This window comes from Panthera leo, chromosome D3 (assembly GCF_018350215.1).
Source record: "Panthera leo isolate Ple1 chromosome D3, P.leo_Ple1_pat1.1, whole genome shotgun sequence".
In the NCBI taxonomy this organism is placed as follows: Eukaryota; Metazoa; Chordata; class Mammalia; order Carnivora; family Felidae; genus Panthera; species Panthera leo.
Genome location: NC_056690.1, coordinates 58,118,474 through 58,136,507, shown reverse-complemented (window position 1 = coordinate 58,136,507; position 18,034 = coordinate 58,118,474). Strand labels below are relative to the sequence as shown.

The window sequence follows — 18,034 nt, the reverse complement described above, 5'->3', positions numbered from 1 at the left end:
GTATTAACTGTAATCCCCAAGGTAACCATTAAGAAAATAATTAAAAATTTTACAAAAAAAAGAAACAAAAGACCCAGTCAAAATGGTGCGCACACACACACACACACACACACACACACACACACACAAGATCAAACAAAACAAAAAAAGCACCAATGGAGTAACAAGGAAACCAAAAACAGGAAGCATTTTTCACATTCGTATTACATATAAAACATATATGTACATAATGGCAAAATGGTACTTCATTATAAGAAATTACTTCAAATGTACATGGATTATGCTCACCAATGAAAGCAATTGGGAAGATGGATTTAAAAACAATTATTTTTAATATTTATTTTTGAGACAGAATGAGTGTGAGCAGGAGAGGGACAGAGAGAGAGGGAGACAGAATCTGAAACAGGTTCCACACTGTCAGTGCAAAGCCTGACGTTGGGTTTGAACACATGAACCATGAAATCATGACCTGAGCCGAAGCTGGATGCTCAACTGACTGAGCCACCCAGGCACCCCTAGAAAATGGATTTTTAAAATCCAACAGGGGCACCTGGGGGGCTCAGTTGGTTAAGTGACCAAGTCTTGATTTCAGCTCAGGTCATGATCTCATGGTTTGTGAGCTCAAGCCCCACACTGGACCGCATGCTGACAGTGCATAGCCTGCTTGGGATTCTCTCTCTCCCTCTCTCTGCCCCTACCCTGCTTGCACTCTCTCTCTCTCTCAAAATAAATAAATAAACTTACACACACACACACACACACACACACACACACACACACAATGTAACTATAAGTTGCCTCTAAGAGACTCATTTTAAATTAAAAGACATAAAGATTGAAAGCTAAAATATGGAAAAAGATATTCCATGCAAGTATCTTTCAAATAGAAAGAGAGCTGAGTTGGCTATACTAATATCAAACAAAATAAGAGTTCAAAACAAAAAATGTTACAAGACAAAGAGATAGATGTCATATACTCATAAAAGGGTCAAGTCCTCAATATATTAAAATTATAAAAATGAACACACTAGAGTTACCAAATATATGAAGAAAGTACTGACACAACTGATGAGGAATATAGTTCACTAATAGTTGGAGACTTCAATAACCCACTATCAATAACAAATAGAACATCTAGATGCAAGTGATCAATAATAAAAAGAGGAACTTGAACAACACTATAAGTCGACTAGACTTAAAAGACATACAAAGAACATTCCACCAAACAACAGTTGAATCAACATTCTTCTCGAGTGCACATGGAACATTCTCCAGAATAAATCATACATTAGCTCACAAAACAACTCTCAAAATATTTAAAAATACTCAAAGCATGCAAAGTACCTTTTCCACCGCAATGGAATAAAGCCCAAAGTCAATAAGGGAAAGAAAAGTGGAAAATTCATAAATACATGGAAATCAAACAACACACTCTTTTAAATGGATAAAAGGAAAAATCATAAGGAAAATTAGAAAGTACTTGAATGAAAATGAAAACACAACATATCAAAATCTATGGGGTCCATCAAAAGCAGTGCTCATACAAATTTGTGCTATAAATTATAGCACAAATGCCTACATTAAAAAACGAGAGAGATTTCAAGTCAGTAACTTAACTTTACACCTTAAGGACTAGAAACTAAAACCAAAACCTAGCAAAAGGAAGAAAATAATAAAGAGCAAAGATAAATATAATAGAGAATAGAAATATAATAGAGAATCTATAAAACCAAAAGTTGGTTCTTTGAAAAGATCAACAAAATTTAAGAATTTTAGCTTAGACTGATAAATGAAAGATGATGTAAATAAAATTAGAAATGAAAGTAGGGACATTACTTCTAACTATACAGAAATAAAAAGGATTGTAAGAGAACAGTACAAACAATTTTATGTCCTAGGCATTGGATAACCTATATAAAATAAACATTTCTAAAAACACAAAAATTACCAGCAGTTACTCAAGAATAAATGTAGGATCTAAATAAACCTTTAACAAGTAAGGAGATATAATCAGTAATCAAAAACTACTCTACAAAAACAAGCTAAGAACCAGATAGCTTCAAGGATGAACTCTACCAAATATTCATTTTTTTCCTACCCAATATTTATTTATTTTTAATTCTTTTAATGTTTTATTTTATTTTTGAGAGAGAGAGAGAGAGAGAGAGAGAGAGAGAGAGAGAGAGGAGTCAGGGAGGGGCAGAGAGAGAGGGAGACACAGAACCCGAAGCAGGCTTCAGGCTCCAAGTTGTCAGCAAAGAGCCCAACATGGGGCTTGAATTCATGAACCGTGAAATCATGACCTGGGCCAAAGGCAGACGCTCAACCAAATGAGCCACCCAGGTGCCCTTCCTAGTCAATATTTAAAGAAGAATTAATACCAATCCTTCTCAAATTCATCCAAAGAATCATTGGTCTCAGAGAATGAGGTAAGTAGTACCTGATAACCTAAGCTAGACAAGGAAACTATGAGAAAATAAAACTACAGACCAAGATCCCCTATGAATAGAGATTCAAAAATGCTCAAAAAAAAAATGTCAGCAAACCAAATCCAAAAATGTATTAAAAGGTTTATAAACATGTCCAACTAACTGATGTTTATCCCAAAAATGCGAGGATGTTTTAACCTAAGACTATCAATCAGGTTTAACACAAATCTACCAACTGGGTGGCTCAGTCAGTTAAGTGGCCAACTCTTGGTTTTGGCTCAGGTCATGATCTTGTGGTTTCATGGGTTCAAGCCCTGCATTAGTCACTGCATTGACAGTGTGGAACCTGCTTGGGATTCTCTGTCTCCCTCTCTCTCGGTCCCTCCCTCTCTCTCGGTCCCTCCCCCACTCATGCTGTCTCTATCTCTCTCAAAATAAATAAATAAACTTAAAAAAGAAAAGAAAATCAATCAACACATATCTGACAAACAAACCTACAAAAATATGTGTTCATATCAACTGACACAGAAAAAGCATTTGAAAAAACTCCCCCAAAACTCAAACTAGGAACAGAAGGAAATTTCCTTAACGTGATAAAGGCAATCTAGGAAAAACTCACAGCTAACATGTTATCCCAATGATGAAAAACTGAAAGCTTTCCCACTAAGTTCAGGAACAAGACAAGAATGCCTGCTTCTATCGCTCTATTCAACAATATGCTGGAACTTCAAGCCAGAGGAAAAAGAAATAAGAGGCACCCAAACTGGAAAAGAAGTAGAACCATCTCTGTTTGTGGATGACATGATTGATTCTATATACAGAAAATCCACAGAGAACCCACAAAAAAAACTATTAGAGCTAATAAACAAATGTAACTGTTTCAGGGTACAAGATTAACATGTAAACCTCTTGTATTTCTATACACAGCAACAAACAATCTGAAAGGAATATTAAGAGAACAATTCTATTTATAAGAACACCTAAAAGAAAATTCTTAAAAATAAATTTAAACAAAAAAGTGAAAGGCTTGTACAGTGAAAACTACAAAACATTGCTAAAAGAAATTAAAGACTTAAATATTGAAAGACATTACATGTTTGTGGACTGGAACACTTAATATTGTTAACATGGCAATATTCCCCAAAGTGATCTACGGATTTAATATAATCCTATCAAAATCTCAAGTGCCTTTTTTTTTTTCCAGAAGTGGAAATGCTGATCTTGTAATTCATATGGAATTGCAAAGGACCCAGGACAGCTCAAGTCATCTTCAAAAGGAAGAACAAAGTTGGAGGTCTTATATTTCATGCTTACTACAAAGATACACTAATTGAAACAGTGTGGTATTAGCATTAGAATAGACATATAGAGCAGTGAAAAAGTACTCAGAGTCCAGAAATAAACTGGTATACTTTTGGTCAATCATATTTTGAGTTGTGCCAAGACTATCAAATGGGAAAAGAACAGTCTCTCCAACAAATAATGCTTGGACAAATGGATTTCCATATGCAAAAAAAAGAAAGAAAAAAAAAGTCAAAACACTACCCCTTACCATATACAAAAATTAAATAAAAATGGACCAAAGGCCCAAATATAAGAGCTAAAACCATAAAATGCATAGAAGAAAACATAGGGTTAAATCTTCATGATCTTTGATATAGCAATAATCCTTAGATATGACACTTAAAGCACAACTGACAAGAAAAAAAATGGAGAATTTAGACTTCATCGGTAGTAATATCTTTTGTGCTTCAGAGGACACAACCAAGGAAGTAAAAAAAAAACAAAACACCCACACAAGGAGAAATTATATGCAAATCATACATCTGTTAATTAAAGTAAATTAAACATTCAAAAACCAATCAATGTAATTTACTACATTAACAGTTAAAGAAAAAAAATATCATACTATTAGCCAATAAAGAAAAATCATTTGACAAAGTTCTACTCCTATTTATGATTAAAAAAAACAACTCTCAGCAAACTAGGAACAAAAATAAATTTCTTGGGCCTGATAAAGAACATTTACAAAAATCCTACAGCTTGGAGGCGCCTGGGTGACTCAGTCAGTTGAGTGTCCAACTTTGGCTCAGTTCATGCTCTTGAGGTTCATGGGTTTCAAGCCCCAGGTAGGGCTCTGTGCTGACAGCTCAGAGCCTAGAACCTGCTTCGGATTCTGTGTCTCCCTCTCTCTCTCTGCCCCTCCCTCACTTGCACTCTGTCTCTCTATCAGAAAAAATAAATAAATACTTAAAAAAAGTTTTTTTTAAATCCTACAGCTTACATTGAAATTAATGATGAAAGACTTAAGATCAGGAACAAGAAGACAAAGACATCCATTTTCATTCAACATTGTAGCACAGGTTCTAGCCAATGCAAAAGGGCAAGAAAAAGAAACAAAGTGTCTACAAATAGAAAGGAAAAAATAAAATTGTTTTTATTTGTAGATGACATGATCCTGAATATAGAAAATCCAAAGTCTTTTTTTTTTTTTTATTTTTTTTTTAAGTTTATTTATTTTTGAGACAGAGAGAGACAGAGCATGAACGGGGGAGGGGCAGAGAGAGAGGGAGACACAGAATCGGAAGCAGGCTCCAGGCTCTGAGCCATCAGCCCAGAGCCCGATGTGGGGCTCGAACTCACGGACCGCGAGATCATGACCTGAGCTGAAGTCGGACGCTCAACCGACTGAGCCACCCAGGCGCCCCTAGAAAATCCAAAGTCTTATGCCAAAAAAAACTATCATAAAAAATAAATTAAAAAGTCTGAAGGAGGGGGCACCTGGGTGGCTCAGTTAGGCATCTAACTCTGGATTTCGTCTCAGGTTACGATCACAGTTTGTGAGATGGAGCCCCCTGCGTCTGGCTCTGCACTGAACAGCACAGAGCCTCTCTCTCTTCGCCCCTACCTTGCTTGCGTGTGTGCACTTGCTCACTTGCTCTCTTTTTCAAAATAAACATTTAAAAAATTTTTGAAGGAGACCAAGTCAATATTTAAAACACTAATTCTGGTGTGCCTGGGTGGTTCAATTGATCTTTACACATCCAATTCTTGATTTTGGCTCAGGTCATGATCTCAAGGTTCCTCGGTTCCGGCTCCACATGGGGCTCTGTGCTAACAGCAGAGCCTGCTTAGGATTCTCTCTCCTCTCTCTCTGTCCCTGCTCCTGTGCGTGTGTGCTCTCTCTCTTTCTCTCTCTCAGAATGAATAAACTTTAAAAGATTCTGTGTTATCATATAAGAAATTATATAAAATTAAAAATTAAATGTAAAATAAAAATTTTTAATTACAACATCTCCAATAGTATCAAAAACATAAAATACTTAACGACAACATATGTGCATATATTATAACCTGTACCATGAAAACTACAAATCACTACAGAAAAAAATTAAGAAAATCCAAATTAATGGAGAAATATGACCTATCACAGACCGAAAGTCTCAATAACATAAAGATGTCAATTTTCCTCAATTTGATCTACAAATTCAATACACTCTAAACAAAATTTAGGAGGCAACTTTCTTTTAAAAGTTGAAAAGCTAATTCTAAAATTTACAGTGAAATGCAAAGGACTTCAAAAAGCCAAACTAGTTTTCAAAAAGAACAAAACTGTAGGACTTACCTGATTTCAAGACTTACTATAAAATTACAGTAATCAAGTCAATTTGGTATTGGCATAAGGGCAACACAAAGATCAATGGAATGGAATGAAAAAGCCCAGAACAGATCATGCATGTATGGTCAACTGATTTTGACAAGGAGGCAGAGGTAATTCTGCAGAAAGGGTAGTCTTTTCTAACAAAGGAAAAAAATCATCTTGGGATGGGCAAGATCTTTTAGATAGAACACTAAAGACACGAACAACAAAAGAAAAAGTTGATGAAATAAAAACTCTTCCTTTACAAAAGAAAACACTAAGAAAACCAGAAAGCAAGGTTGGGGAGAAAACCACATATTTGACAACTTGCATCCACAGTATATAAAGAACATATCAGTATCAAGAAGAGAATGGGGTGGGTCAAAAAAAAACAGGCAAAAGATTTTAACAGACACCTGAAAGAAGAATAGCCAATGATACTATTAATCTTAGGACAACACAAATTAACTCCACAAGGAGAGATCACTATACTCATTAGAATGGCTAAAATTGAAAGAAATGACGATACCAAGAGTTAGTAAATATGCTGAATGATGGAATTCTCATCAGTTGCTAGTGGAAGTGTTGAAATAACACAACCACATTAGAAAACAGTTTGACAATTTCTTATAAGGCTAAATGTACACTTAAGATATAACTGGGCAATTCTGTATGTAATTATTCACAGAAGAAAAGTTAAAACATCATATCCACACAAACACTTGTACATGAATGTCATAGAAGCTTCATTCATAAAAGGCAAAAACTCAAACAACTCAAATGTGTATTAACAGATGAATAGCTAAGCAAATTAAAATACAGGCCAGCAATGAAGACTACTCAATAAAAAAAAAAAAAAAAAAAAAGTACTACTCCTGCACACAACAAATTGAAAAAAAAAAATCTCAAAAATATCACCCTCTGAAATAAGCCAGATATAAAAGGACAAATATTCTATGATTCCACTCGTAGAGTCAAATTCACAGACACACATGGAACAGTGGTTACCAAACAGTTGGGGTGAAGGGAGGATGAGGAGTTATTTTTAACGGGATACAGGGTTTGAATGATGAAAAAGTTCTGGAAATGGGATTGTGGAGATGACTGCACAACAATATGAATGTACTTAATACCACTACAGACTTAAAAATGGTTAAGCTGATAAATTTTATGTACATTTTACTATACACACAAAATCATCTCGCAGAAGGAAAAAAAAGCCAGACAGAAGAGGGTACATACTGTCTGGCCATTTACGTGGCATGTCAGAACAAGTAAAACTAAGCAATGATGACAGAAATCACATTATTGGCTGTCTGGAAGGAAGAAACAGACTGTAAAAGGTCTCAACATAACTTTTAAAAATGACCTTACATTTGCTAAAACTCACTGAAATATACACTTAAAACGTATATGTATCAAAAAATGCATACATATTATTGAATATAAGTTGCACTTCTATACATTTTAAAATAAATAAATAAGCTTGAGGAGGGAACGAAATGCAACAGGTAGAAAATTATACTATAGACTAGGGGCACCTAGGTGGCTCAGTCAGTTAAGCATCCAACTTCCACTCAGGTCATGATCTCACAGTTCACAAGTTCAAGCCCCACGCAGGGCTCAGTGCTGACAGTTCAGAGCCTGACGTCTGCTTTGAATTCTGTGTCTCTGGTTCTCTCTGCCCCTCCCCCACTCACAGTCTTTCACTCTCTCTCTCTCAAAAATAAACATTAAAAATAAATAAATAATAAATAAATAAATAAAAGAAAATAATACTACAGACTCTAGGAAGGAGGCTATGTTGTGGTGTACAAAGAAGGTAGTAGCTGAAAGGAAACATGTGGTCAGAGGAGTATTTTATTTCTCAAGACGAAAGACAAATGATTGTATTTAATGACAATAGGAAACCAGTTATTTGAAACCAAGCTAAAAATCCAAAGATAAAAGAATACAAAAGGTAGGAATGTTTTGTTGCCAGTGTTTAAGGAATATGGCACTTCCCCACTTCAATATAAATGAGTCTTGTAAAAGCAAGTGAAAATGGTTTGGGCAGTATGAGTAGAAACAAGTAGACTGAAATATCCAATAGAGGAAACGTAGCAAACTCAAGAAACCTAGAACACGTTATTCCCATGTATCTGTACATTAATGGTAAATACAGTAATACTGGAGTTTTCTAGCAATATAAGCAAATTTATACTAATACCCTGTAGTGACATACTGACCCTCTACCAAGAAACCAGCATTTTCCTGGAAAGCAGAAGTTTGCTGAAACCAAAACAATATGCTCTAATATTTCAGGTATTCTCCAAGCCTGGCAACTGAAATGAAATGGATCACTAAGGGCGCGCCTGAGTGGCTCTGTCAGTTAAGCTTCTGGCTTCGGCTCAGGTCATGATCTCATGGTTCATGGGTTCGAGCCCCGCGTCAGGCTCTGTGCTGACAGCTCAGAGCCTGGAGCCTGGTTCGGATTCTGTGTGTCTCTCTCTCCCTGCCCCTCTCCCACTCGCGCTCTGTCTCTGTCTCTCAAAAATAAATAAATGTTAAAGTGAATCACTTAGGACAACAATAGCAACTCAGGACCATTAATATATGGAATCAAACTAATGGTAATAGTTTTCAACGCCATCAAGTGTATGTAAGGATAGCCACAGCCATTTAAGTGGTAAAAAGTTTTGTGAAAAGGTCATCTGCAAGTATGGAGGGTTAACTAATGTTTTCCCAACACAAAGAACACTATTTGAAGTTGATGAAAACTCTACTTGGGGGACTAAAACAGCCAAAGAACTCTAGTGAAAAAAATTACCGTTTATCTCAGGAGGGACATCAAATTCAGAGTAAGGTATGTACTCTGAATTCTCACACCCTATACCCTAGCCCCCAAAACATCACTGATGTTATCCTTTATAACTGCAATTACATGATTTGGTAAGGTAATTATTTTTTAAGTTTACTTATTTATTTTTTTTATTTTTATTTTTTTTTACAAGTGCTGGAATTCACTTTATTATTTTTTCAATATATGAAATTTATTGTCAAATTGGTTTCCATACAACACCCAGTGCTCATCCCAAAAGGTGCCCTCCTCAATACCCATCACCCACCCTCCCCTCCCTCCCACCCCCCATCAACCCTCAGTTTGTTCTCAGTTTTTAAGAATCTCTTATGCTTTGGGGCACCTGGGTGGCTCAGTCGGTTAAGCGGCCGACTTCGGCTCAGGTCATGATCTCGCAGTCCGTGAGTTCGAGCCCCGCGTCGGGCTCTGTGCTGACAGCTCAGAGCCTGGAGCCTGTTTCAGATTCTGTGTCTCCCTCTCTCTGACTCTCCCCTGTTCATGCTCTGTCTCTCTCTGTCTCAAAAATAAATAAAACGTTAAAAAAAAAATTAAAAAAAAAAAAAAAAAAGAATCTCTTATGCTTTGGCTCTCTCCCACTCCAACCTCTTTTTTTTTTTTCCTTCCCCTCCTCCATGGGTTTCTGTTAAGTTTCTCAGGATCCACATAAGAGTGAAAACATATGGTATCTGTCTTTCTCGGTATGGGCTATTTCACTTAGCATCACACTCTCCAGTTCCATCCACGTTGCTACAAAGGGCCATATTTCGTTCTTTCTCATTGCCATGTAGTACTCCATCGTGTATATAAACCACAATTTCTTTATCCATTCATCAGTTGATGGACATTTAGGCTCCTTCCATAATTTGGCTATTGTTGAGAGTGCTGCCATAAACATTGGGGTACAAGTGCCCCTATGCATCAGTACTCCTGTATCCCTTGGGTAAATTCCTAGCAGTGCTATTGCTGGGTCATAGGGTAGATCTATTTTTAATTTTCTGAGGAACCTCCACACTGCTTTCCAGAGTGGCTGCACCAATTTGCATTCCCACCAACAGTGCAAGAGGGTTCCCGTTTCTCCACATCCTCGCCAGCATCTATAGTCTCCTGATTTGTTCATTTTGGCCACTCTGACTGGCGTGAGGTGATATCTGAGTGTGGTTTTGATTTGTATTTCCCTGATGAGGAGCAACATTGAGCATCTTTTCATGTGCCTGTCGGCCATCCGGATGTCTTCTTTAGAGAAGTGTCTATTCATGTTTTCTGCCCATTTCTTCACTGGGTTATTTGTTTTTCGGGTGTGGAGTTTGGTGAGCTCTTTATAGATTTTGGATACTAGCCCTTTGTCCGATATGTCATTTGCAAATATCTTTTCCCATTCCGTTGGTTGCCTTTTAGTTTTGTTGGTTGTTTCCTTTGCTGTGCAGAAGCTTTTTATCTTCATAAGGTCCCAGTAGTTCATTTTTGCTTTTAATTCCCTTGCCTTTGGGGATGTGTCGAGTAAGAGATGGCTACGGCTGAGGTCAGAGAGATCGTTTCCTGCTTTCTCCTCTAGGGTTTTCATGGTTTCCTGTCTCACATTCAGGTCCTTTATCCATGTTGAGTTTATTTTTGTGAATGGTGTGAGAGAGTGGTCTAGTTTCAACCTTCTGCATGTTGCTGTCCAGTTCTCCCAGCACCATTTGTTAAAGAGACTGTCTTTTTTCCATTGGATGTTCTTTCCTGCTTTGTCAAAGATTAGTTGGCCATACGTTTGTGGGTCTAGTTCTGGGGTTTCTATTCTATTCCATTGGTCTATGTGTCTGTTTTTGTGCCAATACCATGCTGTCTTAATGATTACAGCTTTGTAGTAGAAGCTAAAGTTACTTATTTATTTTGAGAGAGAGAGAGACACACACACAGCCGAGTGGGGGAGGGGCACAGAGGGAGAGAGAATCCCAAGCAGGCTCTGCACTGTCAGCACAGAGCCCGATGCAGGACTTGATCCCACAAAACACAAAATCATGACCTGAATCGAAACCAAGAGTCAGATGCTCAACCAACGAGCCAGCCAGGCACTCCTAGTAAGGTAATTTTTTAACTTCAGTCTTTTTAGAAAAGCTTCCACAAACATTATTTTATGGCCTGGACATTTTGAAACACTTCATACAGTCATCTTTAATTAAAAGTAAAGACGGAAAAGATCTATTTCCAAACATGCAATTCAAATACAAAAATAGTACTATTTTAATCAATTTTTAGGTATGGCCTTTCCTTAAATTTGACTTTTACAATTTGTATTAATACATTCCTCTATATACATTTTCATTTATTAAGTATTTTAAGACCCCAAAACTGGATGTGTGTGTTGACAACTAAGTCACTCCAAGTAGATATGCTTCATACATATCATTAATAAACTGAAATATTAAAACCAAATAGTTACAAACTATCATTCACAAAATTCAAAATCCCTTACTTTGAATCCTGAAAGCATCAGGAGTTAGCAGAATGATCATAGATATTCTTGTGATGAACTACAGTAAAGTCAATGTTCATTTTTGGTCAGATGCTAAACCAAAACCAAAGGTAGTTGCTATGACACTGATTACAACATATCAACCTATATCAACAGCAGCGCTAAACTCCTACATTTTCCCTTGTGATAGAGGACCACTGCACATATGTGCACCAAACAATTTGGGAAATTAAATACACAAGAAAATGTAAATTGGAAAGTGGTTTGTTCTGGTTTTTCTTTTTTTACTTTTTTCCTACTTTTCTTTTTTTGGGGCCACAAAATACCTTTTTTTCTAAGTCTTTGCTTTCCTAAGATCAATGATACAATGACATCAAACCATATTTTCGGTTTCTATTTTCAAAAAATTGTCTTATATAATAATACATTTCGTATAAGATTTTATCTCACCTGGCCAGTTCTTTAATTAAATTTGCAATGCGTCTTTTGTCTTCGAGACATAAATCCTTCAATGATGCACTCTTTATTCCTCCCTTGCAGAAATTCTAATACAAAACAGAAAAATCTTTTGGTTAAACTTTGGCTAAAAACAATTTTTAAGACTCTATGAGAAGTCTCTTAAAATTAGCCTAGGAGGTAAAAAATTTCTCAGATATCTTTTCTCTGGTGGTACACTCATTACCTGTTTCATTCAAACCTACTATGAACTCAAAACAGGCTAAGGAACTGTCTGTCCAGCAAGGGACATCGCAATGTTTACACAGAAAAGCACACAGGAAGAACTCAAAAGGCAGAAATGTCCCTGCTTAAATATTAGGGAATATTAAGGAAATAATGTTCCCTTGGTGAATGTCACAAAACAAACACCTACTGGAAGTTACTGAGAACCTTTCCTCCATCACAGCCCCTAGGCTGCTTGAAAGCACACTAAGGTTGGCAGCAGAGGCACCAGTTTCTAACTTCTCAGTATATCCTAAAGTTCATTGCACTGGGTACTAGACCAAAGAATAATAAAAGTAGCTAACACATACCTCGTGCTTACTGCATGTCAGGAACACTGTAAGTATTTTACACTTACTAATCCATCTCACTTTCACAACAGTGCTATTAGGTAGGTATTATTTCTATTAACAGCGAGGGTACATATCTTGCCTAGGATACCAACAGTTAAAGTAGCAGAATGAGTATGTGCTCTCAACCACTGAACTATCTCCTCCCTCTCTTGTGCTATAAGAAGTTCTCCCAGTACTTGAACATCAAGTACTTGCACGTGAACATCTTTAAAGCAATGAAACTTAGGGAACCACAAGGAAACTAGAGGTAACATGTAAATGGAAGGAAACTTTGGCATTTGGACAACCACAAAGTAGATTAGTCCAATTTCTTCAGGTAGCCAAGGGTAATCCAAGACCTCTAAAATGAATCCTGGAAATACTGATAGTCTCAGATGGGAAATACTGATAGTCATAGATGGGGAGAAAAAGGAAATTATATCAAGGAGATGGTAAAAAAAATGAAATGAGTTTGGTTTTGGTCAACTCAAGATGCCAGGAGGATAGTCATACAGAAATGTTTAGGCAAGAAGTTGGAAATGTGGGTCTGGCTCTCAAGTCAGAGAAAAATATAAAAGATTTAAACTTCAGCCATACTGTGGGGGCGCCTGGGTGGCTCAGTTGATTAAGCGTCCAACTTCGGCTCAGGTCGTGATCCCGCAGTCCCTGAGGGTGAGCCCTATGTCAGGCTCTGTGCTGACAGCTCAGAGCCTGGAGCCTGCTTCAGATTCTGTGTCTCCCTCTCTCTCTGCCCCTCCCGTGCTTGCTCACGCACTCTCTTTCTCTCTCTCAAAAATTAATAAACGTTAAATTTTTTTTTAAAAAACTTCAGCCATACTGTATTATGGATGATGTTTAGATTTTTATTATTCTCTTTATACTTTTCTATGTTCTAAATTTTCCTTAAAATTAAGAAAAAATATTAGTTTTTAAAAATTATCTACAAATCCAAGATAATAAATTAAAATTGGTATTTGAAAGGACAAGATGAGAATCAGAAGGATATAATATTGTGGGAGAAAAAGAAACGTTTCAAGAAGAGTTTGGGGATAAGAGTGGTAAGGAACAAAAAAACTACACAGAATGTGAAAGAAGTCACTCCATTTGGCAATGGAAGAAGTTGCTGAAAACACACAAGAAGACATCTGGGAAGACATCTGAGTAGCGGTGCCATGAGTAGAATAAACAAGAGAAACCCCTGCACGTGGGCAAGAACCTCAGCAGCATTGTGTTTAACGCACTTGAAAACACAAATGTTGTCAACTAAAGAATAAACTGTAGCATATGTATACAATGGAATTCCATAGGCACGGGTTGTTACACTATTAATTGGCTTCCATCTTCAAACCCACCCTTCCAGCCTCTGCTTTGTGATGCTGAGGCTGAGACTCAGAAACCTTACTTCTTTGCCACATGGCTCTCTGTTAAAATCTGCGAACAGGAAGAACGAGAGGGAGACCAGAGGTTGTCAGAAGAAAAGACACTGTCGTCCCTATTGGCGTCCTGTTCCCACCCATGTTCTGCCCCGCCCCGGGCCCAGAGTGTACCCTGGCAGGCACAGCAGGCTGCGGTTTACAATTTTCCCAGCCCTGGCAGAACCAGCCTTTAGCATGTCTCCTCAGGGACAGCAGTGCCTCTGAGGCTGGTTCCCCCTCAGTCCAGGTTCCAGCTCTCACGGGCCCCTCCGTCAAGCTTCTAGGTGTTAATAACTGCAACTTGCTCTGGCTGTTTTCCTAGCCCTAGAGATGGGAACTGTTTCTTGCGGTTACTGCCTACATGAAATCTTGATGAGGTCGGTTTGCCTTTGCAATTTTCCAGCACCAATTCAGCGGGTCTTTATATTAAACATGCTCAGTTAGAATAACTGACTAAACTCTGATTGAAATATCAGTGAAAATAAATGACAGAATTATATATAACATAAGTAAATTTCATGAACATTAATATTAAGCAAAAAAAGCAAATGATGCAACATAGTATTAGCTCATTTATATAAAGTTCCAAATACATAGAACACTGAACGTTGTTTAAAAAACAATTATGTATTAGACTATATAGGACAAGGGTTGGTAAACTACAGCTGCAAGCCAAATCTGGTTCACTGTCTATTTTTGTAAATAAGGGTTTATTAGAACATAGCCATGTACATTAATTTACACATTGACTCTCTTCACACTACAGTGGCAGAGTTGAGTAAGTGAGACAGAGACCACATGGCTCACAGAGGCTGAATATTTACCATCTGGCCCTTTACAGAAAAAGTTTGTCAACTCCTGACATACAAAAACAAAAGAATGATGGGGCACCTGGGTCAATCAGTCAGTTAAATGTCCAACTCTTGATTTTACCTCAAGGGAACCAGGTTGGGATTCTCTCCCTGTCTCTCTGCCCCCCCTGCTCACTCTCACTCTCTCAAAAATAAATAAGTAAACTTTAAAAAGAAAAGAAAAGAAAAGGAAAGAAATGATAAACACAAAGTCCAGAATAGGTATTACCAAAGAAGATGACAGAATACAGGAAGGACATACCTCTACAGCCGCGTGGTTTACAATGGCATCACTGCAATGCAGTGGGGAGAAGAATGGTCTTCTCACTCACGGGTGCAGACCAATAGACTGTCGGTATGGAAAAATGAACTGACCTTAACACGATACACGTAATAATTCCCGATGAGTAGTGGATTTTACTGTGAAGAGTAAAACAATGTGGCTTCTCAAAGAGAGAAAGAACCTGCTGCAAACAGTATAGTTGGCCAAGTGCCTCACCTAACTCCTGCCACACCTTCAGATCCACTGTGGTGTTCACGCCAATGCCAATGACCGGGAATGGCAGAGATGCTAGAACTGAACCATTTCTGCCTGCCAGGCCATCCTTAAAGAACAACTTGTACTCTGAGGTTCCCCATTAGCCTGACAGACACTGCCTCACACTGCAAAGCATTACGAAGTCTGAGGTTTCTCCTAGTCAATTTTTCTTCTTTCTTTATTCTCTCACTGATGCCAGATGTAGAGTAAAATCCTAAGGCTCTCCTTGTGTATCCCTGTTCGCTTTACTCTCTATTCTATGTCAGCTTTTCCTCCACTGAATCTCTGCCATTTCTACTTTCATCATAGCACCTACTTCCCAGAAGACTTGAACTGACACCATTACCATTTTGAAACTGTTAATGAATTAAGGGCCTAGCTTTTGGACACCAAAGATCACGAGAACATATATAGAAAAACCACAAGCCGTCATGTTCTCCAAGGAAAAATGCACACATCTTCCTAGTTTTGAGGAAAAAAAAAAATGCATACACACACACACACACACACACACACACACACACCATTTCTAGTTTTGAGACAAAATACATCCCATACACTTACATTCCACCTTCCAGGCAAAAAGGAGTAACAGGAACCAATTTATTCCAATGCCTAAAACAACCAAAAAATCTGACCAAATATATCAAAAAGCAGTTCTCAAACACTGGCTAGCAGGCAGCACAGGAAAGTGATCGCTGAAAGAGGGGAACCAAATAAGATGAGGCATACCATTATCTTTTTTTTTTTTTTTTTTTTTTTTTTTAATTTTTTTTCAACGTTTTTTATTTATTTTTGGGACAGAGAGAGACAGAGCATGAACGGGGGAGGGGCAGAGAGAGAGGGAGACACAGAATCGGAAACAGGCTCCAGGCTCCGAGCCATCAGCCCAGAGCCTGACGCGGGGCTCGAACTCACGGACCGCGAGATCGTGACCTGGCTGAAGTCGGACGCTTAACCGACTGCGCCAACCAGGCGCCCCGAGGCATACCATTATCTTAATTCAACTGCCTCTGGAGTTTCCAATGTGCAACGTGGGAAACCCAAACGAAGCCCAGCAATCTCCCCAAGTTGAGAAGACAGAGCTAGGCATCCACGAAGGCCAAGGTGTCTAGCGTTTGCAGAGCCGAGTACTGGAGAAGACAGAGCTGCACAGAAAGTGAGCTCCAGGGATCTGCAGAGGGGTCCCTGCACATCAACCACTGAGTACTGATCAGCATACGTTTATGAGGGGACCCACCAAAATCCAGGGAAAGAACAACTCAATGTGAGAATAATTTTTGCAGCTAATACAGTGCCAGGAATAGCTCATGCTCCCACGAGCCAGAGTGGAAAACCTTATAATTCAAGGGACAAAAGCAAGAATACTCAGAAAGGTACTGTCTACAGTAGGCAAAATTAGCCCTATATTAAAAGCTGCTCTGGTGTCATCTTTAAAATCTTAAACCCAAGCTTCAGAAAGATCAAACTACTTCTAAATAACTTAACTCAGTCCCAGAAAAACAGCTCAAGATTATTTATAGAAACACATAATATTCAAAACTCAAAAAAAGGTATGCTTCACTTTGTTTGGTGGTATCCAATAAAAAACAAGCAGGCAGGTAATGAGGCAGAAAAATACAATACATAATTCGAAAATGGACTCAGTTGAAATCTCCCCATAAAGGACTCAGATGACAGAACTATAAACAAGAACTTTAAAAGTTACTATATTCCATATGCTCAAGCAACTAGAAGACCAAGCCTGTTAAGTAGACATGAAATATATAAATAAAAACAAAAGACTCAGATTGAATTTCTAGAGATAAAAACATGGGCTTATATAAAAAATACACTGAATGAGATAAGTGGTAGATTAGACACTTCAGAAGTTGATTAATGAATTTGAAGACAAAGCAATATAAACCATCCATAGATAAACACAGAACAATAGCAACAACAAACTGAAGGAAAAAATGAGCAGAAAGCTGTGGGGTAAGCTTAAGTGGCCTACTGGAGTCCTCTGTGTAACTGGAGTCCTCATAAGGCGGGGGGGGGGGGGGGGGGGGGGGGGGGGGGGGGAGGGGGGGGGCGGGGGAGACACAGTAATATCTTAATATGTAATGGCTGAAAATTTTCCCAATTTTATGAAAACTATAAACTGTCAAATCGAAAAGGCCCAACAAACCACAACCAAAAGACATATTTAGAAAATTAGTCAAGGTATACTATAATCAAATTGCTTGAAACCAGGGAGAAAACAAAAATCTTAAAAGTAGCCAGAGTTTAAACTCACACATATTAAATGCAGAAGAACAGAAGCAAGGGTGACGGCAGACTTCCCCCTCAAAAACAGTGCAAACCAGTAAATATATGCAATAATATTATTAAAGTACTGAAAGAAAAAACTGTCAACTCAAATTCTATAACCAGTAAAAACGAAAGTGAAACACAATTGAAATAAAAGAAATCCAAACTGGAAAGGGAGATGTCAAACTATGTCTGTTCACAGATGGCATAATCACACATATAAAAAACTGTAAGAAATTCACCTTAAAAACTATTAGATCGAAACTAGTAAGTGAATTTAGAAAGGTTGCAGGATACAAAACCAAGAGACAAAATCAATTCTATTTCCATACACTAGCGACAAATAATCCAAAAATGAAATTAAGAAAATAATTCCATTAATAATAGAATCAAGGGGCGCCTAAGTGGCTCAGTCAGTTGAACGCCTGACTCTTGATTTCAGCTCAGGTCGTGAACTCACGATTTGTAAGACTGAGCCCCGTGTCAGGCTCCTGTGCTGGGTGTGGAGCCGGTTTAAGATTCTCCC

The 18,034-nt window shown here is 37.9% G+C and overlaps 1 protein-coding gene across 7 annotated transcripts in view; it reads right to left on the bottom strand.

Moving 5' to 3' along the window:
• KIAA1328 (KIAA1328 ortholog) overlaps positions 1–18,034 on the bottom strand; it is a 348,418-nt gene that overhangs the window by 319,639 nt on the left and 10,745 nt on the right. For all 7 annotated transcript variants that reach the window (XM_042911439.1, XM_042911438.1, XM_042911436.1 and 4 more), the window contains one exon: positions 11,814–11,908. In XM_042911439.1, coding sequence (XP_042767373.1) covers positions 11,814–11,908 — 95 coding nt within the window. The remainder of the gene's footprint in view (positions 1–11,813; positions 11,909–18,034) is intronic.